The sequence below is a fragment of the Phoenix dactylifera genome, chromosome 11 (genome assembly GCF_051530095.1).
Source record: "Phoenix dactylifera cultivar Ajwa chromosome 11, Ajwa_hap1_PhDact_Kaust_v1.1, whole genome shotgun sequence".
Classification (NCBI taxonomy): domain Eukaryota; kingdom Viridiplantae; phylum Streptophyta; class Magnoliopsida; order Arecales; family Arecaceae; genus Phoenix; species Phoenix dactylifera.
Genome location: NC_143200.1, coordinates 24,400,279 through 24,425,388, shown reverse-complemented (window position 1 = coordinate 24,425,388; position 25,110 = coordinate 24,400,279). Strand labels below are relative to the sequence as shown.

At 35.0% G+C, this 25,110-nt stretch overlaps 1 protein-coding gene across 7 annotated transcripts; it reads right to left on the bottom strand.

Moving 5' to 3' along the window:
* Nucleotides 1–4,322: 4,322 nt before the first annotated feature.
* LOC103707135 (histidine kinase 5-like) lies at nucleotides 4,323–19,973 on the bottom strand. 7 transcript variants are annotated; one of them, XM_089926172.1, is made up of 14 exons: nucleotides 19,626–19,973; nucleotides 18,726–18,830; nucleotides 17,654–18,639; nucleotides 17,199–17,255; nucleotides 15,616–15,843; nucleotides 12,109–12,202; nucleotides 11,808–12,014; nucleotides 10,988–11,118; nucleotides 10,319–10,368; nucleotides 8,888–9,213; nucleotides 8,628–8,731; nucleotides 6,437–7,273; nucleotides 4,924–5,103; nucleotides 4,323–4,532 (listed from the first exon to the last, which is right to left on the bottom strand). In XM_089926172.1, the coding sequence occupies exons 3-14, from the start codon at nucleotides 18,359–18,361 to the stop codon at nucleotides 4,407–4,409; spliced, it is 3,048 nt and encodes a 1,015-aa protein (XP_089782298.1). In that variant the 5' UTR covers nucleotides 18,362–18,639; nucleotides 18,726–18,830; nucleotides 19,626–19,973; the 3' UTR covers nucleotides 4,323–4,406. The 7 variants fall into 7 exon arrangements, with proteins under 7 accessions (XP_089782298.1, XP_089782300.1, XP_038984025.3 ...); XM_089926174.1 differs by having other exon boundaries at nucleotides 17,654–18,600; XM_039128097.3 differs by lacking the exon at nucleotides 18,726–18,830.
* Between the last annotated feature and the right edge of the window lie 5,137 nt (nucleotides 19,974–25,110).

Genomic DNA, 25,110 nt, shown 5'->3' with positions numbered 1-25,110 from the left:
GAATTCAATGTTCAGAATATTGAATTTTAAACATCGTTCTGGCAAATAGTTGTCATAGGTCTATCTTACACCATCTTGTAAGGGATGCTGGGCAAAAGCAAGGTCTTGCTGCGAAGCTTGCCATACTTGATTTCAGAGCCATCACCAAAATTTGTCAGTGTGACACCAGTAGTCCAGTCGAGTAATCTGTTAGATTTTTTTTTCATGTTTTTTTTGTGGTTGGATTTGGGGGTGGGCCGGCGTGCTTGCAGGCTTTGAAGTGGCGGGCAGTTTGCTTCCTGTTCTAATGCATATGTTTCCCTCTTAAGATGAATACCCTGTTAGGGAGCTGTATATATCTACACCCATTCCTTAATATCACGGTAGAAGCGTTTATGATAAAAAGACGAGTTTTGTAAGGCCTCGTAAGGCTGAGGCTAAGATAGTTCAGTGACCAAGAGATTGTAACTTTAAACAAGAATTATGTCTTGTACTAGAACATTTTTCAAACGACAAATACTGTTCCTTGAAAACCGTATGGGCCACCGGCGTTGCCAGGGCCTGTACTGGTACACTAGAATTACAATCCATATATTCGAGAGGAGGGTATAATCCACTCGGTCCGTTGTATATATTCATGGGCAAACAAACCATTAGATAGTGTTAAATAATACGAGGTGTGGTAACTGATGACTTGTGTCTTGTGACGAAGGCTCCATGTGTCTTGTGACGAAGGCTCCATTTGGAAAAAGTGTTGACCGTAGGGCTTTTGAAAATAGAATTTTTATAAAAAATTGTTTGCTGTTTGGTAACTATATTTTTAAACTATTGTGCTATTTTAACGTGTATTTGATAAACAAATTGTACTTTGGGTATGACAAAATGACTATAAAGAGTATTGCAATGTATTATACAACAAAGTATAATAATATATAATATATATTAATGCATAAATATATGATATAGTATAATATTATTGTAATGTAATATATTATTATTATAATATAGTAATATAATATTGTATACTATAGCATAATAATTTAATATAATATTAAATTATTTAATATAATATATCAATATATTATGATATAATGTAATATAATAATATATTTATAGTATAATACAATAATAAAGATATAAAATATTATAATTATTAGCATAAAATAATTTTTTATAATATAATAAATTTTTTGGCTGGGTGATAAATTGGTTAAATAATTATTAAAGGGATGTTTTGTGTAATTGTTATATTTTATCATATGTATTTTGGTAAAAAAAAAAAACTTTTCGACTGAGACTAAAAATATTTTTTCAGAAAGCTTTAAATGGAGCTTCTTCCAAAAAGTTGTTATTAGCTTTCTGAAAAAGCTAAAACGGTTTTTCAAAATTTTTACTAAACATCCTTATTTCATTTAAAAGCGATTTTAGAAGGTCATAAAGTACTTTTTGGCCCTCCAAAAGCTCCCCCCAAAGAAGAATAAAATATAGATTTCCAATCTTTTGCTAGCGGGTCCTCGGCTATCCCCAGGTCTGAAGTTTTCCATATAGTGCATGGTCATGGAAGTAGCCTTGGGGTGCCAATAAGTGAATGTGAAGAGTTCATCTGGTTTATGTAGTGCTGGCTTTACAATTTTGCATTCTACCACTCATCATGTGTCACGGAGTTTGGGCTGTGAAATAATAGTACGACCTTCTCCCATTGGCCATTGGTACAATTGTCTAAAAATCACGTTCATGTGTAAAACTTCCGGTTTGACAAAGCTGCAACATTCTACCACTTTTCCTCGCCGCATACTTTCTTCGAGCTTTTTCTCCATCTTTAGATTAGCACCATCTCTTATCACGGAAAACAATTTGCTAAGGTAATAAGAATATATTCCTTTATTTTATTGTCATTATTTTATTAAATATATTCTGTAACGTCTAACTATTGAAACTGCATTGTATAAATGTTTTGATAATCTAAATTTTTGAGAACTTTGTTTCTCTGCTCTTCTTAATTTTAGTTGCTCAAATAAGGTTGTACTAGTAATATGACCAACTATGCTCTTGGAAACTGACCAATCAGGATTTAGTTTGGTCATGGGTTGTAGGGTCTGGTCACCCCTCATTTATTTCATTCTAGGGGTCATTTCGGTCAGGCTATTTAAATAATTTTTTAATACCGAAACTGATATTGATTATTTACACAAATTGCTGGAAATTGATCTAAAAAATTATGATCGATTATGTTTATCAGGTTAATGTTGAATGGCCTAAGTTTAAATATAAAAAAATTATTTTATATAAGAGAATATTAAAGAAATTTAATTGGGCTGCATGGGTGCGTGCATGTCCAATGGTACGGCTTGAATCGGTTTTTTAAAAATTTAAATTAAAACCTAGCTGAATTTTCTCAGTTCAAGCATTTTTCACACGGACACCGTACCGCACAAAAAACTTTGATTCTTAATTTAATTCTAATTAATGATGTTACAATCTTTCGATACACTATTTTTTCTGGTATATTTTAGGATTTGTATTCCACGCTATTGGATATAGCTTTGCTTTTGTATCCTGACCATGAATACAAAGAAACATATAATGTATGTGATCGATTGATTCTATGTTGAGAAACATTTGAAAGATTTAAAAGATTTATCTTTTTTCTTGAAGAGTTGCTTTAAATAATAGCAATTCAAGAGTTGATCTTAGAGCCAGAGTTGTTCGGTCCTTTTTTTTTTGTGTGCTGAAAATGGGTTTTCATACAATACGTGTACGAATATATTCAATAAAATCAAAAAATACTAACTCGCGGAGTGCCAATGGCAGCTTCTTCTTTTCCGACCAAAGGTGAATGATAAGCTGCAAAGGCAGCCATTTAGTTAGTCGCCCTATTGGCTTCTCTAAAGGGGCGTTTTGTGATTGGCAGAGCTTTTCAGTATGGCACAATGAGGAATCACAACCAACAATACGAGAATAAGATGGAAAAGGATGAGTCAAGATAAAAAACTGTGCAAAGCCAGGTGGTTAAAAGTCCTACAATGTTCTATTCTTGACATGGATATAAGGTAATGGGAACAACTAAAGCTAAAAGTTGAAGACAAGGTCGATGATACCTGAAATGTATGCCAAACAAGTTACGATGAAAATTCAAGAAGCACGTACAATGAATCTTTCAGTGTTCACACCAAACGGTGTTTAATAGAGAAATCATGACCTTGGGCCCTCTGCTATCAGAATGGATGTTATACGAGCTAGATAAATTAGAAGATATGTCCAGTGCATAATGAACGTTATATAAATTAAAAGTAAAATTTGGAAGAACTCAATTAATATAGGAATCGAAGATCGTATGCCAGTTTAGAGAACTAGATTTCGGATGACTTTTCACACTCAATTAGGATACCAACTAAATCTATATTATCAAGAATTAAGTGATGGTGGTAATCATTGCTGTATTAATAAGGGAATACATTCAGAAAATAATTATAGAACTATGCGCAACCGGCATGCACACCTGACAGGCCAAGGTTGCAATTTTGTACTGGAAGAAAACTTTGGTATGATTGTAGAAGGGGAGGAATATAATTGACTGCCAATCTCAAGTGGTATCTGTACTCTTCATGTGCTAAAATGTTCGATACTATGAATTGATAGGCATAGGTAAAAAGGATTCCTTCACTTGTCAGGGCTAAGCTCCATTAAAGCCTAGATTCTCATACCTGCTTGCTGCCAATTCTAAACACCAGAGCAAGAATAAGAAATAGTATACTCATATGCACGTGGAGCAAAAGGAAAACTTAAGAAATCACATCTGTTGATACGTCTAATTCCGGTGGTTAAGTGAAACAACAGGAACATACTGAAAAGAATAATGAAGAGAAAAAACTAGTTCTTGTTGAACTCTCTTACTGTTCTTCCTGGACCAAAATGATGATCAAACAACGTTGCAGATAAAAATCTGATTACTCTTCTCCTGAAAGCTTTATTTCATAAATGACACAAGATGGAAAACTCAAGGAGCAAGGATTCACATCATTTAGTCATCCATACATGTGCAGATCTTTGAACTGGAGTAATATTAACACATACTTCTTTGAGTTTAAACAGGACATTCAATATCCTTTAGGAATTTAATCGCACTTAAAGGGGTAGGCATCATTAACTAATAACAAAATAATTAAAAAGATAGATAAAAATCTCTTTTGAAACATTAATATGAATTATAAAGTCCTTTTTTCTTGCCTCGGCTTCATGAGTCATTTTTGGTCATTTTGTCCTCGCCCGTACAAGTACGGGACATCCGTGTTAGAACTCTAAAGTCGTTAATTTAGGATCTTTAAGGCTAGGATACATTGAGACAATTTAAAGACGATATATTAATTACAAAATTTTTCTTCATTACATTCTTTTTTTTCTATTTTACAAGAACCACTTTACAATATTTAACACGGCAAGTACTGCTGGAGACATTGTTTCAAGTTCTGAAAGGTCACAGGCTTGGATACAAATGAATCCATACCATTGGCAAGGCAGTCGGCAGCGCTCTCAGCTAGTGCATTTGCCGTCATCTGCAATACAACAATAGAAATGAGGCATGACCCTTCCTCATTTTTTTCTCTTACAGTTCAAGTTTGTCCAGATTGTAGGACGCGCCTTGACAGAAGGCATGCATGTAATAGCGGAACAATAGGACTATCTAATGCCTCAGGCCACATTTCTATAGTCACACAAAGTATCAGACTTTTCATTCTTTCAGCGACAGAATAACTTGACACAGGACAATGTGCTACGTAAAAATAATTTGAAAAGGAAAGGAAGCAATAGCATAGCGTGCTGTATAAAAAGATGTCAATTGAAAAGTAATATATTTAAATATATCCATCTTCTTGGTAGCAAAAATATAATAACATGTGAGAATGGTGACCGAAAGTGATGGGCCTGTTCTGTTAGAAAACCTACCGCAATGATAGGAATCCTTTTTCTGCCCCGTCCTGCATCTGGTCCATGCGATAGTGAATCTGGGCAGGCCATAGCATGATCATCTCCATTGGATACAGAAGCATCCCAGTAACCATGTTCTTCAAAAGATCGAATTAATCTGGTGGCTTGCATTCCATCCATTACTGGCATGCAAATATCCTGTAAGAGTACCATGGAGATCAGTATTACTGGCTCATAAAGTTTATACAGTGAGCTGCAATTATGTAGCATACAATTATTGTGCAGTTCTGTTTCCAGTCAATCTATTCTAATGCCAAGGAACAGTCACCAACATTTCATATAATAAAATATGATAAAACCAATCTCTTCACTGCCTGTCAGGTTATAATCTCATTAAGGAAGACTTTTTTCATGTCATGCTTCATATTGGTTGATCGAAAATGCTCTTATGCTTACTGGTTCTACATACAAATGCTATGCTTGACTCATGTACTTTAAGTTCAAAAAAGATCTTGACCTGCAAAAATAATTTCTGGCATGACCTGTGACTACCACATTGAAAATTCATGTCATCCGTCCAATTTTGTGCTAATAACTTGCTGATTTGTGCTTTTTATGGCACTTTATGTCATTCAGACAATAGCATTCCATCCACTTGCCCAACAAACAAATCAGCAAGATGGACTATTTCTGATTGCATTTCGTACAAGAGGGACAACCATGAGTTTCTTGGCATCAGCAGTTCTAAAGCAAGAATTCATAGAGAGAGTTTGGAATTTATTTTCAAGGTCCTTCCAGCATCAAGAATTGCAATAAACAATGAATATATGTTCATGAGATGTGGATGGGCATTAAAGGCCTAGGAATGGTTTTTACAAATTTACTCATAGTTTCCCATACTTTTGACTGTAAATAAGCTAATATTAGATAGACATTTCTTCTGAGTTAATTTAAATAAGACAGACAGTAGATGAGAGGCTATAGCTTCTAAAAGAGTTTCCACAGCACTGTTGATTTCTAAACAAACATAGACATGCTACCACCATTTCTAGTTTCACAAAACCAATTACTGCTACTTGTAGGAAACAAGATGAGATAATAAATATGTATGAGACTTGAATGATTGCATGTGGTTATTTCAAATTTATTCAGGATTTCAAAAACAAGCTTCAAACTGTAACACATAACTAAAACTAGTTGGAGCAACAAGCCAATTATTAGGACACCATTGCACTGCAATATTCATAACACCTGGTATACAATGGTTAGTGCCACAATCTTCTTAAAGAAAGCATGTAAAAGTCCGTGATTTGAATATATTATTCATCACTGAAAAAATTATGAGAACAACTCCCCCTAGGATGAAATCAATGTTTGAAAAGATTAATGCATGGTAGAGTTAAAATGTCATGAAAATGCAAGCACATATACAATACAACCGTCCCCTGTATCAAACAAGCTATGAACAAAACTATAAATGTTTTATCAAACTTGAAATTTGGAAGTAAAAAAAATCACATTGGAATATTACCATCAAAATAAGATCATAACGAGAACGCTGAATTGCCCGAATAGCTTCTAATCCATTATTCACAACATCTATTCTATGACCCAACTGCTTCATCATTGATTGTGCCACCATTACATTGATCTTGTTATCTTCTGCAAGAAGAATTTTGAATGAACTTCTATCTGACGTGCACTTAGATTTATTATCTTCTTTCTCATGCCTCGGGCTTTGACAAGTTGGTACACACTTGCCACTTTCAGCCATATTAGCTCCCTTTGAGGATGCCATTTTGCCTTGCTGCAAACCTGAAATCCAATGGGTTCTGCTGGAATCCATAATAGAACTGTTAAATTTATGCATTACAAAGCCATTTCTAGAATCTTGACATCCTTCATCCCTTCTGTTTATCCTCCTAAAATCATTACCATTATGCCCTAGGCTTTGCTGTACAGGGCCTTTAAGTTCAGTTAATGTCTTTGTTGCATCAGAAATTGGAGAGACCCCATCAACGGAAGTCCTTGATGTGCAATCACTAGAGGAGAATGAGACAGACTCTGACAGACCATTTGAACTATCTAAGGTATCAAGCATGCTACTGCCAGAAAGTTTTGTCTTGCAAACCGTGGATTCATCAGATGAGAATAGAGTACCCCATGTCCGAGGCTTAAAGATAAATGACCCATTTTTTTCATCAATACTATAATCAGTTGTAACATCACTATCAGAAATTGCTGCATCTTCATCACGATCATCAGGACATTCCCTCTTTAAAGGAACCTTATAAGGCAACAGAAAGGTAAATGTCGATCCACAATGCTCTTTGCTGGTCACAGTAAGATTTCCACCCATCAGCTCCACCTATATCAGATGCATTCACAAAGTGTAAGAACCATGTTGACTTTTATAAGACAAAGGGAAAAGAAGAGGAATGATCTTCTATTATGTCATTCACAATATCAATACCAAATCAAGATAAATTTCGAAATCTTCCAACGTGTATGCAGTGCAGAATTCTAAGCAGATATCTTTCACTCCATGGGACCAAACATGGGTTTCACCTTGAAAGTCATACACTAAATAGCCAATTTGATGGTTCTAAGAAACAACAAACAACATTCCACTTCTTATTTGTAAATAAGTATGCTCACTGCAATGTTAGTCAGTATCTGTATAAGAATAATAGCATGAACTGTTTGACTGAACTTCCGAAAACCTTGAGCAAACAGAGTTTCTGTAAAAAAATTGGATATGTACATACAAGAAACGACAACAATATTTGGTAAATATGAAACTATTTTTTCTTTATTTTTCAAGACCATTTTGATAAATTACTTAAGCTAAAAAAAAAAGCCCAAAGATTTGTGCCAAAAAAAAAAGATTCTGAAGGGATCCAAGATGTATGTCCAGGCAACCTAACTACAGACGTTTTGGAAGAGAAAAGCACAAGCAAAGGGTCTAAGTTTGGAATGCTTGATGCTCCAAAAAAGGATGGAGAGAGCGAGATAAAAAAAACTCCCTAATCACGTTAAAAAAAAGAGAAACGTAGGCCAAGAATTGATAACATAAACCTTATTTAATGTTTAGGAACAAGGGTCTGCAAATTTCCAAGCCTGAGAACCCTTGACATGAGAAGTAAAAGATGGATGATACAAACTTTGAGTGGAAATTAAGAGAATGAGTTACATCAAAGCAGGATTTTGATTAAAATTGGAGCCAATGCTCAATTGGAAACTAGATGATGAAGATTTTAGCAAAACCAAAGCTTTATACTGTTGGAAATAAAAAATGAAATGTAAGAAAAGCTCAATATAGGATTTCAAATGTTTAGACTTTAGACCATCTGGTGCTAAGGAAAACAAAATTGTCATCCAACATTATTCACCAACGCAAATAATTGCAGTCACGTATAACATTGCACTGCACCATCTAATATAAGCTTGGTTCAAACTTCTATTGCTTTCGATGGCTGCAGGAATGCTGAAAATCAGAATCTTTAATATATTATTCATCAAGAGGCACTTGGTACAGTCACTCTGTTACCTAATATTGTCCATACAAACTATAGGCAAACCTGCAACCTGTACGGTGCAACAAGAGAGAATAGCTACTTAAGAGGTTGAAAGACTTCTTTCCCATATCAAATACAAAAGTTGATCAAGCCAAGGAATGTGAATGAAAAAGAACGATTATAAAAGAAGCGGATTTGTCTCACCAATTGTTTGCAGATTGCAAGACCAAGCCCTGTTCCTCCATACTTTCGAGCATGATCTGCACTTGCTTGCATATACTTTTTGAACAATGAAGGTAATGCCTTATCTGTTAGATGGAAACAATCATGTGCAGGTAAATAATCCAAGATCAAAGAAAAAGAATTTTTAAAATGGTTATTTTCAGAAAAAAGAAAGAACTAAATTCTATACAGCATAAGTGAATATGGCAGGCTTTGCAGTCTGAAGTGGAGTTAAAAAGAACCTGGTATTCCAATTCCAGTGTCATATACATCACAGCGGAGCCACACAATTTTTTCATACTTCTGATTATGCTTCTCAGTATCTTCATTAGTCAAATGATGCTTCCCATTACTGTTTTGGTCAGGACAATCTTGACAAGTTGAACAATGTGAAGTTTCTCTGTCAATATAACTTTGAGTTTCTGAAGAATTCTTCTTTGCTAGTCTTGTTGATCGTAAAACAGGTGTTAGACCTTGATGGTGTTGTTCTTGACATCCAGGGTTTTGCTCAGAAACCACATGAAGGTTTATCCCAACTTTCCCTTCATGTGTAAACTTGATTGCATTGCTGCAAAATAAGTTTGCATATAAGTTCAAGATATTCACCATAGGTTGTCATCGAACGAAGGAGAAACAAACACAAAAAGGCTTCTTATATCTATTTAATAAGCACAGAAAATATGCATAAAGTTTCAATTGGTAACGGAAAAAATTGCAATATTGTCGCATGGCACATTGTATATCTTTCCTCACCCAAGAACTGAAAAAAAAAAAAAACTGCCCCCATCAGATTGCCCAAATATTTTAATAGTCAGCTGAAAAACTTTTTTCCTTATAAAAGCATTGATTTAGTTAAAAGATATGTATTAGACTTATCTTTGATTAACTATTCTAGTGAATAATCATTTCTATGTTAAATATACAAGATATGGACTAAGCTTCTTGTTTCTACTCCTTGATATTTACTTCAGTGTCTGATACATGTACATGGTACTGAAATTAGGTAATATGAACATGAGTATGCTCCATCAGAAATTGCAGCCACTTGAAATACTCAAAGAAGCATACCTATGTGTAATGCATGCATGTTATAGTTTAACACTCTGAATGTTTTGTATATCTCTATTGTTCCCCTATAAGCATTTGCATAAAATGGTTACCACCCAGACAAATCTTGGTTTCTTCCTTAGATGTCATATTCATGTTCCCTAGTTTCCCTCCCTGTTGTAATGTCTTAATTTCCTTTTTCATCATGATAATAAAGGTAATTGCTAAGATTTCACTATATTGATTTGATATGATAAACTTGAGTAGCAAGTGTTGATCAACAATGGATGTTCAAACTTCGCTTATGGAGCTAGAGAGTTTTTCACGAAGCCCTAAGGAGAAATTCCTCACTTCCAAGCATAGACTTGAGGAGAAGGCTTTGGAATGAATGTGATGAATGCATCCAATAGTCAGAGAAGTTTCCTAATAACTTATACAAGAGTTTGACCTTATTAAACTCAATGTATAAAATTAAAGTGTCTGCAGATGCTACTGAATGTGTAGAACCAGTTTCAGTAACAAGCATGACCATTCAATTCCAAATAGTTTAATGAACTAGGAAGCATTAAACCAATTTCAGTTCAGTCATTACAAACCAAGCATGCAAGTCTAATTTAGATCCTTACCTAATCAAGTTGGTCAGAATTTGCCGAATTCTTAAAACATCACCAATAACCTGAAAGAATATCAGATGACTGTAATTATAAGAATCGCTAAAGGAAAACCAGATTAGACAAACTGTTGTTATAAAAGAAAACTGACATGTTATTTTATCTACAGAACATTTACTGTTTTCAGACACTAGTTATGTTTGATGAATTAGACAAGAAAACATCAAAGGTTATCAGTAGAAAATGGGATAACTATCAGTGTAATACAATACATAAAGGTATGCAAAATAACATACAAGTATCTAGTCTTATACATAATTATAGGTTTAAGGTTAGATGATCTTCTGGAGCAAAAACTCTTTTAACTTGTTTAAGAAGATAAAATTATCCAGTATGCATTATGGACTAAGCTTTCTAAAAATGTTCTTCCAAAGTTCTACCATTCTCTGACTTTGTGTTCTTGCACAGGCTATCAAATTTATTTTCTTATTAAAAATATCTAGATCATTTTTCTGGGTCCATGATTATAAATATAACCACCTTTCTTTTGCAATTTCACTAAGTCGGAAGTTTCCGTAGAGCATGCGGATGCTGTAATCCTGAGAAAGTCTTGCCTCTTGAACTGTACTGAAGAACTGAAATAAAACCATGAATATAGAAAGGAAGCACTAATTAAACTCCTACCTCGACAGGAACATCATCAGCTACATGTCCTTCCAATGTCAATTCCTTCTTCAAAGATGCAGCTGCAGTCTGGAGGACATGTCTAACTACCTCTCTTGGTCTAAATTTTGTAGCCTCCAACTTCATAGCTCCTAACAGAAACAAAAAGGAGCAATGTTAAACTTCCTTTTCGTTGAACTAATATTCAACAATTACTGGTTTTTTTAAAATAATGAAAATGACCCCATCAGAGGTCATCATAGTAAATGCAGTTCCCTTTTCTAATTAGAGAATTGATATACTAATACAAATGGAAAAGTGTTTTCGAAGTTGAAAATGATAAAGAAAAGTTGGAGAAGCCCAAGAAAACTGCTGAACTTCAGATACTTTTAAAGATATTTTTTTTAATCATATTACATAGTCATCAATATAGGCCATGATTTTTACTCGCATGGAATACTTTGAAGGGTACCAGAACTTTCTTTAACATATATAATCAGTATGAAGCACAATGAACACAGCACATTCTTGAACAACTGGAGCCACTAAGTTGACCATAACCGGTCATGTTGAATAAGCAACTATCTCATATCAAAACCGTCAATGATTTCACTACCATTATCAGTGTGGCACTTTTTCCCTACATTTCTATATATTTCTTCCCAAATGCAAACTACATAAACCCCCAAATGACATACTTAAACCATTATGACTAGTTGAATATCAAAAGATAAAGCTAATAAAAATCACGACTGCTACAAATCAATTCAAGGCAGAAATATGTATGTGTATTCCTGCAGTTTTCAGCGTGAGAACTCTCCAAGAAAATCTAAAGCAATACCTGATTCAAACTTGGCAAGGTCAAGTATATCATTTATAAGTTGGAGAACCATATCTCCAGAGGATAGCATCACATCCAGCAACTGACTTTGTTCTCTATCCAATTTGGTGGTCGCCAGAATCTCAGCCATACTCACAACCCCAGTAAGAGGAGACCTAATCTCGTGAGACATAGTTGCTAGCATTTGCTTTGCCCGCATTGTTTCCTCTACAAGTATTGATACAGGGTAAGTATGCCTAACAAAACCATTATTTTTCAAAAGAAAAACAATAATAGAATTTCAACAAATAAATTAATAAACCTGTTATGTGAATCGTTCTATTAAGTTCTGTCTCTTTGGCCTTTTGGACAGCAATCTCCTCCCTTAGCTTAGCCATTTTCTCCCTTTTTGCCACCTGTTATGTGATCAAACTGGAATTTAGTTTTCACCATCATAGAAGTTGGAAAACAATAAAAAAATCTAAAAACAGGCATTGCATGTAATATAAATAGTGTGTATCGCTTAAAGCCACTAGCTATTTAACCAAAAAAGGCATTATATGTAATGTATATGTAATGCAACAAATCACAAAATCTGATATATGTTGTCGAACAATTTTAACAATTCTTATGGGGATGGATAACCATGAAATAACCTATAATCATCTTCTTGGTTTTTCATGCAGTCCAGTATTTAATATCAGATAAATATATTGTTTTTATATTATCATAATAACGTCTCATAGCATCTAATACATTACAGAGCCCCAAACTATGAAAGTAAAAACTACCTTCTGGATTTCAATAAAATGTAGATGCATAAAATTCATTAGTTGATCAGGAATATTTAAATACCCATTGTATTCTCACATGCCCATCTCACTCCTATGATCCAATGCCTCGAAATTATCAGATAAATCTAAACTAGGGTACGTATGAAAACTTTTACTTCATTTTAGAAGATCTAAACTACATATTAAGATAAGGACAATATTAATCAAAATCTTCCTTTTCAAAAGCAGACAAAAACTGAGATAAAATTCTAGAAGATGGTAAATAGCAACATTTTGTTGCAACATTTAGCAGGAAAGAGGGGTCAAACACATAATATGAGCAGAGCAGTAACGAGAATGCAGAGTTCAGTTACATAAGGAGTGGGAAGAGAAGAGTTGGAAAATAATTGTATCAGAGGAGACTAGAACTTGCAACAATAGATTAAAAAATATCTTCCAATCAAGATGGTATGATGATGATAACAGAAGTCTCCAGTAGGGCAACACTTCACATCTATGCAGAAATTACAGGTTTCATCAGTAGATAATAAGCTAAGTATATATGAAAGATGGACTAAAGAAGACCAGAGGACTCCATAATTAGAAGCAGGGCTTCAGACTTGTGTAGAAGGGACGAAAGAAACATGTAAAGAAAAAAACGGAGTGTAAAATGATAAGAAACTTAAATAGTATGCCCAAATAATTACCTCCTGATAAGAAAAAAATTCTAACTTTCAAGAATTTGGTGATGTATAATTTCTATGGAAACAGACAACAAAGACAGCATCTTTCATTATATTTAAACAAGCACTTCTTATAGGTTCTCTTCAAATATGAACCATGTCATGTGATGCTTTATATGGTGTTAGAACTCCAGGAGAACCGCAAAATGAGGTTTTTGATCCAGGAGGATCACTGAATCTGCTGTTGACCACTCTAGCCACACTGAGTATAGGTTTGGACTGGCTCTTGGAAGCAAGATCCACCATACTCAGGACTCCATCGCGAACAAAAACTTCGGAAAGCCATAACTTTCCAATCTGAAAGAGTTAGGCAGTGCATTAAGAAAGTTGATTAGGAGTCAAGATCTACCTCTAGGATGAATTTCATCTCAATATAAATTTGTTACTATTTTAGAAACTTTTTACCTCTTTTAACTAGAAGGGGAATCCAATCAGAATTCTAAAAGAGCAGATTTCACTAGTACAAATACAAGCTTAGGACAACAATTTTGTATGTATTGATTGGAAGAAAGTAAAAAGGGCTTTATCTAACTTTTCATCCAATTCATTTTTAACTTGAAGAAAAATTCGACACAAATTTGGCAACTCGAACCTCACTAGTATAAATAGAGGACAGGTGTAACAATTTTATTTATCTTTAATGAAAGTGAAGGGCTTAGAACCTCGTCTTCAAAAATTCTTAGTATTCTTTATTATTTTGTTTTGAGAGATTCAAATTGTGCAAGTCGAAGAAAAGAACCTATTAGATGAAGTTAGCATCAGAGCCTAGAATCCTATCAATTCAGCTTTAGTTTATGGATAGACTGCGAGCAATACAAGTAGCTGGGAGAAAAGCTTTCGATACTTGTATATTGAAAGACAAATGAATATGACTTCTATCTCAGCATATAATGATATGAAATGATGTCTCACTCAATTGGAAGAGAAAATTGCACAGTTCCCAGAGCTGTGAGTCGTTTGATGCCTACGCTCCGACACTTGCTTCTATCATGAAACCATCTTTGATGTTTAGTAAGATGATTGCGCCCCAATTGAAGGGGAGGACCAATCCATAGGTATCCAAAATTTAGATAGGGAAACCGGAGTTTCACCATCTTTAATATTGAATTAGCAGGAGCTAAAGCCTTCAATAGGAGGAGCTTTGATCTAGGAGGATTACCAAACTTGTTGTGGACCACTTTGGCCACTTCGGGTAGGTCTGTATAGTGTTTTGGAAGCAAGATCCGCCACATGCAGGATCATCATGATCCAAAACTTCAAAAAGCCATCACTTTCCAATTCGGGAGGAGTTAGGCAAGCAGCAAGAGATAAAGTTGATATAGGGTTCTAGATCAAGGATAAATTGCATCTCAATAAAAAAATTTACTATTTTAGAAAACTATGTACCTTTTCTAACTAGGGTGGGAATCCAGCCTGGATTCTACAAGGATGAACTTCACTAGGATAATCAAAGATCTTGTACCACATTTTTGTATATTTGATTGGAAGAAAGCAAAAAGGGTTTTACTCTACTTCACTCAAGTCCTCTTTTAGCTAGAGAAAGAATTAGACTCATATTTGGGGACTCAAACCTCACTACTATATATAGAGAATCTGTGTAACAATTTTATTCATCTCTAACAATAGCAAAGGGCTTACAAATGCATTTGATAGTTTTTTATTATTTTATTCCTAGAGAGTCGTGTTGAGCGGGTTGAAGAAAATTCTTTCTTCTTCTTGATCGGATCAGTTTTTCTATAAAAAGAAAACATCAAAACATGTTTCTAGTAAGTTTTTGTGGAGTTAGTCCTTTAATTTAACTAGCTTTGGCTTATTTATAGCACATTATTACTTGAAATGTATCCAAAGAAGACATCTTTCATATATCTGTAACAAAGAGTTATAATCATTCTCATTACACATACAGATTCAGTATGATTCATTAAGAAAAAATATAAGTCAACTAGGTTGTGATGGATAAAGAAATAACAGATCTATTTATGTTACATATACAACATGTATATACTGTGTGTGAAATAAAAATAATATAAATTATTTTTTAGTCAAAATCAAGAATCATGAACATATGATGTAACCATGGGGTATTTTTAACCAATATAGTTTTCACAAAGAATCTTTTAGAAGCCCTTTTCTCCATTTCTTTCTATTTCAGTTTAGCATCAGCAATTCAGACTGAAAGCTTATATTTCCCAGAGATTGAAGTGCATAAAAAATTGATATATTAAATGAGTAGCATTACCAATACAGCATAGGAGGATTGCAGAAACCAAAAACAAGAAAGCAGAAAAGTTTAAATTTTGAAAGGATGGATACCTGATCAGTAACATCCATTCCCATATAATTCACACCAATTCTGTCTCCTGCCTTGCTAAATACTGGTTCTACATATATCATAAAAGTCTTTGATCCAAATAGCGGGGTATCAAATGTGAATTCCCTCTTTGCAGGTGAACCTCGCTCCAAGACTTCTCTCTTGAAATCCTGAATCTCTTTTACACCAGCACCACAGAATATTTCCTCATCAGTTTTACCTATAATGTCCTGAAAAATCAGTTACAATCATATCAAAGCTTGAGAAAGCTTGAAAATAAGCTGTCAAAACACCGTGCACTTTTTTAAAAAAAGAAAATTGGAACCACAGCTTCAACACTAACTAGATTGAATCGCTTTCTTTTTCACTGTCATAAGGTCGTTACATTTCATTAATAAATGGGAACAATATATCTACCTATTCTACCTCTTTATCACACACACATACACACATACACACACACACACAGAGAGAGAGAGGAAGCAACTAAAATATTAAAGCTCTTGGAAATAGATAGTCAACAGGACAATGAAAGGTACATTTTTTTTAAGTAAAGTATTATTTGCATATTTTGATTGTTTTGAATCCTGGAAATTCACAGTTGGAAAAGATCAAATTTCTTCTACATAACTGGATTTAAGACTCCGAGGTCTTTCAAATAAAAAAGGGAAAACTCTGTCAAAGATTTTTTTTTTTTTTTTTTACATCAATAGTTCAATGGGAAGGCTGCAATATTACATAAAAACAAGAGGATATGGCAAGCAAATTATATTTTTTGGAAACAACCTTACAAATGTTACTTTCATGCATTAAAGGCTTGATATAGTCTGGAAAGATACATATAAAAATTAACTTTTTGGTTGAAGGTAGTGATTTGTGAAGTGATAAAAAAATAAATGATGCAAATTGCATTTAGGGCACTAAAAAGGAACCACTTGATGGGTGTCTAACCTTCAACAAGTCAATGAGTTAGCATAAAACACCACAAGACAAGGATGTAGAAAGTTTCAGATATCAAGTTTGTCATTCCAAGTGTAGATCTTCTAACTGAAACAAGGAATAATATCATGCCGCTCTTTGGAACTAAACCTTCAATAATATTTTGAGGAAGAGAGTTCATAAATGCTATTTATTATCACAAACACCATTTTGTTCAAATCAGATTATTGCAGAATCACATTTTTTTTCTGATTTTTGTTCTTTAACATATCAAACATGCGATTCCTCGTTTGATGGAACTTCACTTTTTTTCCCATGTAAATCGTTGTTACATTTTCACCATTTCCTCTAACTGCTACGTCTTTCCATTTCTTTACTTTCTTTTATATGTTTATAAAATATTTGACAGATGACCTCTATAGAGGTGCAATCTATGTGGCCAACATTTTGGACATGTAAAATCTGTAAACATTATGAATTGTGAGGTCACTGGGATGTCCCCATATATGAATTTCAGTTTGGCAACCTTACCGACAGCTTTCGTTACCACTTCTTTACTTCACTTCTATAAAACCCTGAAACTTCTAGAATTTCATATACCACATTATTTGTCAGATGAAAACTCAAGTAGTTGATGGCTTAATACCTCCTCTTCGAGCCGTGGAAAGTGATTATAGATGAATCGATACCGCAACTCTTTGTCCTGAAACCAAATAACAAGAAAAGGTTATTCCTAGGGACCATGAAAATATTGACCAAAATAACCATGAGAAAAACAGGACCGACCATCAGCAATATTGTTAATACAACTATGAAAGATGGACATGATTTATATTTGCATAATCATACCATCAAAAGGTTCTGTTAGAACAACTGCGCTAAGTTGACATGGTTCAATTTTTTTTTAATCATGATATTTAATATATCCATTATTTGTTTAAGAGAGAGTTTTGGAGATTTCAGAATAGTTCTCTATATTATCAAACAGGAAAGCTGAAAAACCAAATCAGTTGGTTCTGTTATCATAACATGGGCTAATATATTGAAGAGATGTTTAGGTATATACGTTTGAACAGATTTTTTGATTGATTAGTCAAATACCTGATGACCAATAACAATAGGAGCAGTCTGAAGAATAAAGTGTAGAAAATTATCAGCTCTTTTTAAGATCTGAGACAATTCCTCAACTGGTGACGACTGTGTTTCAAGGTCCTTAATGTTCTCCTCCAACTTTTGCGTGAGTATGTGCTCCCTTTCAATACTTTCCTCCAGCATTTTATCTAATTGCATAGCCCGCTGCTTCCAGTACATGACAGTATCATAGTCGGCATCTATGTCAAGTTTTCTACTATAAGCAAGAATGTCATTTCTCCTCCTTGGAACTCTTCCCCATATGTCACAAGCGTCCTCCAAAATAGAAACTGAACGTTTGGAACCAGCATAACTATCTTCCTCAAAACGATGCTCCTCTAGGATCTCTAGTTTCTTGAGTTCAACTTCCTGCCTTTGTTTGCTGAGGATGTTGATCTCTTCATTGAGAAGCCGAACAGCATTATTGTGCTTATACTCCCAGTGTTTTACAAGGTATGCCAGCTGAGAAGAACCCTTCTCACTGTAACTGGTTAGTTCTAAGAGGCGTTTGAAATCCACAACAGAAGGGTCGTCCTTGATCGTAACATCCTCCAGCATATCCCGATTCACACCAGGTCTTTCCATGTTGAACTGCTTCCTGGCTTCATTCCCAATATCATCAGGCCACATAGAAGGCAAGACATCCATGTCTCCTTCTTCAATAAACTCACCTCCCATCTTAAAGATAGTGTAAAACAACTACACAGTCGCATCAGTTTATCACTTTTAACATATCAGCTCAAAGCACAAAAAGTTCTAGGCATCATCTCATCAGCATAACCTATTGCCACTGACAGTAAAGTAACATTCAGCTCAGCATTATACTCAACATTCAGCAAAATTCGGTTGCAGTACAAGTGGACTTTCAATGGACAGCAGAGCAGTGATATTTCAGCTGTAGCTTGGTCTTGACTCTCCTTCAAAATACATCAACAGGGTAAAACCAACATAATACCCTGTTAGAATCGATATCAGTAAGTTTCATACAACATGGAACGAAAAAAAAGAAAGAAAGAAAGAAAGAAACGAAATATATTCATACCAAAGTGAGTAACGATGATTGCAATGAACAAGCGAAGTATGGTACATGCTCTAAACTTGTTAACGGCATTTAAAGCGAGGAAAGCATGGTATCAAAACAAGTTAACTGAAAATGAAATTGCCTGTTAGTAAATCAACAACAATTTCTATGACAAACACCATCAAAATAGAACAAGTGCAGAGGAACAGAAAAGATAAAACTCAGCGCTTTTGGAACCATGCATAAAAATCTAGTTCAAATTTGTTACAGCACCAGATATATATGTCCACTTCTGTCTTGGAGCAAATTGGAAGAGCACTATTGATACAGGAAACTATTTTTCAAAAAATCATTGATTTGGCATGGCCCAGCCTCCTGTCTATTATTAAAAAACTAGTTCTACATTGTTGAGGTTACCTCCCTTCAAATAGCTACATAAAGCTAAAGTCGACTAGCTAGGGCATTATTATGACAAACTTCTATCTGCTTTGGATTGGAAACTTTTTACCGAACAGCAAATGTGTCCATAAAACAAATAACAACTACAAACCCGTTGAAATTGTGCAGTTTCAAACTAAAACGGGTCCGTCTAAAAGGACCCGCATTTCCCACACGACAAGGTAAGATCACAGCACCATTTGTCTTCTTACCAATCCCAATTCCTTGCCATCCCTATAAACCACTACCAGAATGGTCTTTCTAAAGAGCCTTCTCTTTATAATCTAGTCTTCCATAAGACCACAACCCAATAGAATCTCAGCAAAAGGGATTTGAACTTTGAGAAGAACACATTCCAAAACAGAAGCGATGCAGTCGAATTGAAACCTATCCCAGAACCACTTGGAAAAATCTTCACATCGAAACAGATAGCAAGATGATCCTTTACTATATATATATATATATATTTATATGTAAAATTACCTGAAACGTAGATCACGAATCCAGTGCAGCCAATACGAAAAAAAAATATAAATTGTTGTCGGAAAAACAAGCGAAATTTTCCTCTTTCTGTAGCTCTGAGGGAGTGGTTTTGGAGTTTTCCAGAGTGGAGGAAGCGAGGAGGGAACGGGCTAGGGATCTAAGAACTGGGGGAGGAGACGGCCATGTGAGGGAAAATAATTTAAAATTGGGAGGTGAAAACGGATTGGAAGTTGAAAGAGCCCATGTGCGGCGAGAAAACGGGTGGACTTTTTTTATTTTTTTAATTTTATATTTTATTTGTTTGGGCTACAAGAAGCGACGAAGACAAGTTTTTTCTTCAAAAAAAAAAAAGGGCAAAAAAAAGCCCCCTTCCTCCGTCGCCCCCGCGCTTTTCGATTGGCGACTTTCCCGCCGTCGCACTGCATGCCATGGAGTGGCAACCTTTTTTATATTAAAAAAATGTATTTATTTATTTATTTATTTATTTATTGGAAGCCCTCCCACCAAATCACGCCCGTAAACACGTGATCCAACTTTATCTTGGACGGCCGAGGCCGGGGAGCCTATTTAATTAAACTTATCAGACAAGGGTGGTAATTAATTTGGACGGCCTAGATCTACTGGGAGTGGAGTTTGCATGAGAGGATTGGGAAGAGGTCAAAATGTCTTCTCATCGTAGGTTCTTTAGTGCCTCGTCCCCTGCCTTGCTGACTTAACACCTGATGATGATTTATGTGGGTCCATCATTTCATTTTGATATTTTTTTTTTATTTTCGGAATTCTCTGTTGTATTTATTATTTAACATGAATTTCGGGGAGTCATTTGATTCAGTTTGGTTGTTAAAAAAAAAACATTTACACGAGAAAAATGTGATTCAATTTTTGAAGGATCTCGGCTATTTCTTTTCAATTAGGATATAGTTTTATGCGCCGATGTTATCAATAGCTAGTAAAACCATTGATATGTGTGCTTACCTCCAGCCATGTTGTAGTTTATGTGATAATGACGTGAATAGGATGAACAATTCTTGACATATCTTGCTTGCTCGAGTGAAAGAACTACACTTTATAATATTTTTGGACATCTTATAATATTCCTCGGTGAATAAAAATAACTTCTTCTTAGATACAGAGGTGAAAACTATATGCTGCATGGTTATTAGAGCCGGTCATGAGCCAAACTTTAGGCCTAAACTATATTTATTTTTAGTATAACTTATTTATATTTAATATTTTCTATGCCTAAGTTCGACTAATGATCAGTTCTAATGGTTATATAGCAATTGCATTACCACATAATTGTAGCCATCCATCCTCTGTGCCAGAGTCATAACCAAACTTTGATCCCTTCTATAACAAGACCTTGGACTCAACGATTGTGATGCTTGTATTGCAACAGCGAATGCAATAAACTACAAATCATGATGCGGCTGACGTTGAACTGCACTAATTGTAGTTTTTTTCGCTTCCAGTAGGGTCTAATCCTTATTTACGCATGGTTTCTTTATCGCGAGATTGTCATGAATGATTGGCGCACTGACATTAGGTTCCTTTTTGCATAGCCCATCATCTTGGCACGGCGCGGCGTGGAGTGGTTGAGCTTAGAACAATGATTAAATCAATATACGCTAAAAGCAGTGGAATGCTCAGGTGACGTGATCTACCTGAAATAAGTTCCCCTCAAATAACTAGATTTCGTACAGCAGTTGCTTTGAGAATTATGATGTTTGAAAAGTAAACCACAATGGAAGTGGAAGCAAAGAAGAAAATTGAATGGAAGTGGGCAAATTTAATTGCATACTTAGCTAATGCTCAGCTGAGTCGACAGACTGCCCCTCCTTCTTGTGTGTTGGTGCCGTAAGGCTTCGAGTGTCGAGGATAGATGGTGCAACATCCATGGATTCAGTTGATTGTACTTATACAAGATTAGTATGAGTAGCCGATGTATTAAAAAAAAAAGATATACGTATAGCACGATGCAACCAGTACCGCATCGATACATGAGCTATGATTGAAAGTGGTGTTCACTGGTTTGGTCCTGCACTCAGCTCCCAGCCCTAGACCATCCCCCCATGAGCTATGGTCAAAGTTGCATTCCACACGTGCACGAACATGCGGATAGCCTTGCATTAAGAGTCGGTTCTCCACCTTTTTTTGGTAAGGAAAAAGAAAGTTGCATGCATATTGTCGACCACTTAGGGCATTAATCCTACCTCCTCATTCACACGCACCAAATCAAATGACTCTTATTTCATGGAAACAAAGATAAGGCCACTCCATATTTAAAGTTGAAAGAAGTAGGTCCCTCCCATCTCTAGAAGCGCATGAGTCTCTACTAGTAATTGCATTTCAATCTGTAAGCTCATTTTTATATCTCAGCTGAACCAAATAGGTGTATCATACAAGCCTGGCCAACCTCACACTACCTTAATGGCAAAGATCAAGGTGGGTGAAGGGCTTCAAGTTCGAACAAAAATCATATAGAGCGGGCGCTATAAAATATTTTATGGGACGAGATTTTTGTTTTGCCACGTTTTTTTTAGCGCCCATCTTCGAGAAAAAAATTCAAAAGTCAAATAAGAATAAGACTCATACTACTAATATAGTCCGTCAATCTCATAACTTTAAAAAAATAAGTGCGAGATGATTAATTGCTTGGTGTGCATCATCTGACCATATAGTGTATAATGATAAAAAGCATATTCTGAAAACTGTGTATTGATTTATCTAAAAGTGTAGATTGGATTACTGCTAAGTATGTATTAAAAAGTCAACGAGTGTAAATCACTGACCATATAGTATGTATTAGTGAATATGATATTCTTTCATCAAAAAAAAAAATGATATTCTGAATATTGTGTATTAATCTGCTTGAAAGCGTGTATTAGGTTGTTAGATGATAAATTTGCTAAGTGTATATTATCTGACCATATATTGTGTACTGATAATGGTATATTCTAGAAATTATGTATCGATTTATCTAAATATGTGTATTGACTTGCTAAATAATTAATTTATTTGGTGTGTATTACTTGGCCACATATGTAATGCAATTTTTTTTTTATTTTTTAAATTATGTAACCGACGACTCTGTTAGTAGAAAGAATCTATAACTTTTGAATTTCTTCTTAAGATGCGTACTAAAGAAAAAATAGCAAAATAGGAAGCCCCTCCGATATTAATTTTTTTTAGTTCCCGCCCCATATGATTTTTGTTCTTAAAGATCAACATGTCGACGCTAAGCCTAAATTCGCCAAGCTTTCATTGATGACATCCTGCGAGGAGAGTGGGATAATAGATCAAGATGTAACAACCCAGTTCACCTTATGAAAGTCTACATACTTCAACTTTCCCAAACGTTAACAAATATGTCATGATAGAAAATGTTGACGAGAAAGCTGAAAACCGGAGATCACTGAAGCGTCCACACATTTCTCTAGACATTTTTGGAGCTTAAGATGAATGCTATTCGATGCAATCATATAGGATCTTTAGATAAAGAAGGATGTAAAATATTGGAAGATGGTCCTTTTATTTGACATAAAAGATAGGGTGACCCATTGACCTAGATGGCATGCAGTCCCTACACTTTCAATCAGGTAGATAAAATTTTAAGCAATTCAGATATTTGTGGAAGTTGCTAATCTTATTTCTACTGCTCTTTCGTGAGAGGGGGTGGTTCAAAAGTAGTTTACTATCTTGCTGGGGTTGAGACAAGTTGCTTTTAACGTCCACTTCCTAAATACAAGCTTGATTTATTCTTGGCATATAACTCCTTTGGTATGACACTCAATGCCAAATCGAAGATAGCTTCTTATGATTAATTTGAGAATTCTCATTGCAAGGGGCCAATCTTTAACAAATTCCTGCGCCTCGCAATTAATAGAAAGTATTTTATTTATCTCCATTTCCCATGATGGTAATCCAAATATCTAGCACGGCTACTATCTTTTTTTGCATTCATCAAGGAAAGAACACTCTCCTGTAATTAAATAACTACGAAAGAGGGAAACATTTCTTTTTTAAAAGATGAACAGTGTACATAAGCTAAAACAAGGATTATATTTATAAGGTCTATCTCAAATAAAGTTATGATTGATCGTGTTTAAAAAATGCAATTAATTGACAGAATGGCAGCCAACCATCAAATATTCTTTTATTTAAAAATTATAAATTAAATTCTGTTTCCGCTTACCAACTACCCTGATGTGTACGTGAGTGGAATAACTTCGCTATCATGCAAACGTAACGACACTAATTTGATGAAGAGGCGACGTCTTCCTTCTATCGGGCAGCTTAATTAGAAACCTTATGACATGTACACTTGATTCGTGAGGTGACTCCTCCAAGGGTCCACATACACCTGGTGGGGTGAGCTCGTCAGCGCATTAGTTTTCTGGAGCCATATAATTAAGCCAGTCAAAATCACATGGTGTTTGGTTGGAGGCCATCCTGTAACCTTCTTATGGTCCAATTTTCAAAAAAATTATCAGTTGGATCAAGCCGCTCAATGGTAGATCAGTTCCATCATAGAAGGATATGTCTGTACATGAACACAGGAAAAAAAAAATCGAAAGGAAAGAAAGAAATTTAGATATATATTTTTGCAGCTAGACTGGTCTATAATTGAGCTAGTGGATGTGGCCAATCAATTCAATTATAGAAGGATATGTCTGTACATGAACACACGGAAAAAAAAAAAATCAAAAGGAAAGAAAGAAATTTAGATATATATTTTTGTAGTGAGACTGGTTTACAGCTCAGCTAGTGGATGTGGCCCAACTAATAATTACACCAATTTTTAGGTCGACCGGATGACCACCTCACAGGGTAGGCCCACCACCTCAGGAACCGGTCTCTAACATGGACCGCTCGAACACCGATCGCATGTGGTACTAAAAACGACTGAGAGTTCATCCTGGAGAGTAATTCTAATATTAAAACTTGGCTCACCAAGCCTACCTTAGAGGGGTAGGTGGGTAAAGTTCTTAGTTTTGTTGTAAGAATATGCAGTAACATGGAGAGTAATTTTTAAAAAAAGGGTAGGTTAAACACAAGGAGTTTGTGCTATATATAAACAAATAACACTGTTTACAAGGCGCGTGATAGACTCCAATTGAATTATACAAATTGGAGTCGATTATTATAGTGAGAATGTGACTAGATTCTTGCATTGTCATGTAAGATCGGAATTAAACTATAGAGAGGTTTTTTCGATCCATCCTTCGAGATAAAATTTAGTGGGCTCAACTCAAATATCATCTTGGTCCATACTGAAGGAAGTTTAGAAAGAAGGTGTACTCTTAGATCACTCTTTGTTAAGGCCCATCGAATTGTCCGGTGGGCAACCAAGCAACCAAGATTAGTGGCTTCTAAGACATTATAGTATTTTTATTTCCTTTTCAAGCTCCTATAAACACGAAACTACATCATATCCTTCTCACTTCATTCTAGAAGTTGATGGAGGAGCATACATGTCATAATC

Coding starts and splice junctions, on each gene's coding strand:
- LOC103707135 (XM_089926172.1), bottom strand. CDS start 18,361: ATGGGAGGTGAGTTTATTGAAGAAGGAGACATGGATGTCTTGCCTTCT. Junction 17,256..17,653: donor CTATTGTTATTGGTCATCAG/GTATTTGACTAA, acceptor ATTTGGTTTCAG/GACAAAGAGTTGCGGTATCG. Junction 9,214..10,318: donor ATTCTGACCAACTTGATTAG/GTAAGGATCTAA, acceptor CTTATTTTGCAG/CAATGCAATCAAGTTTACAC.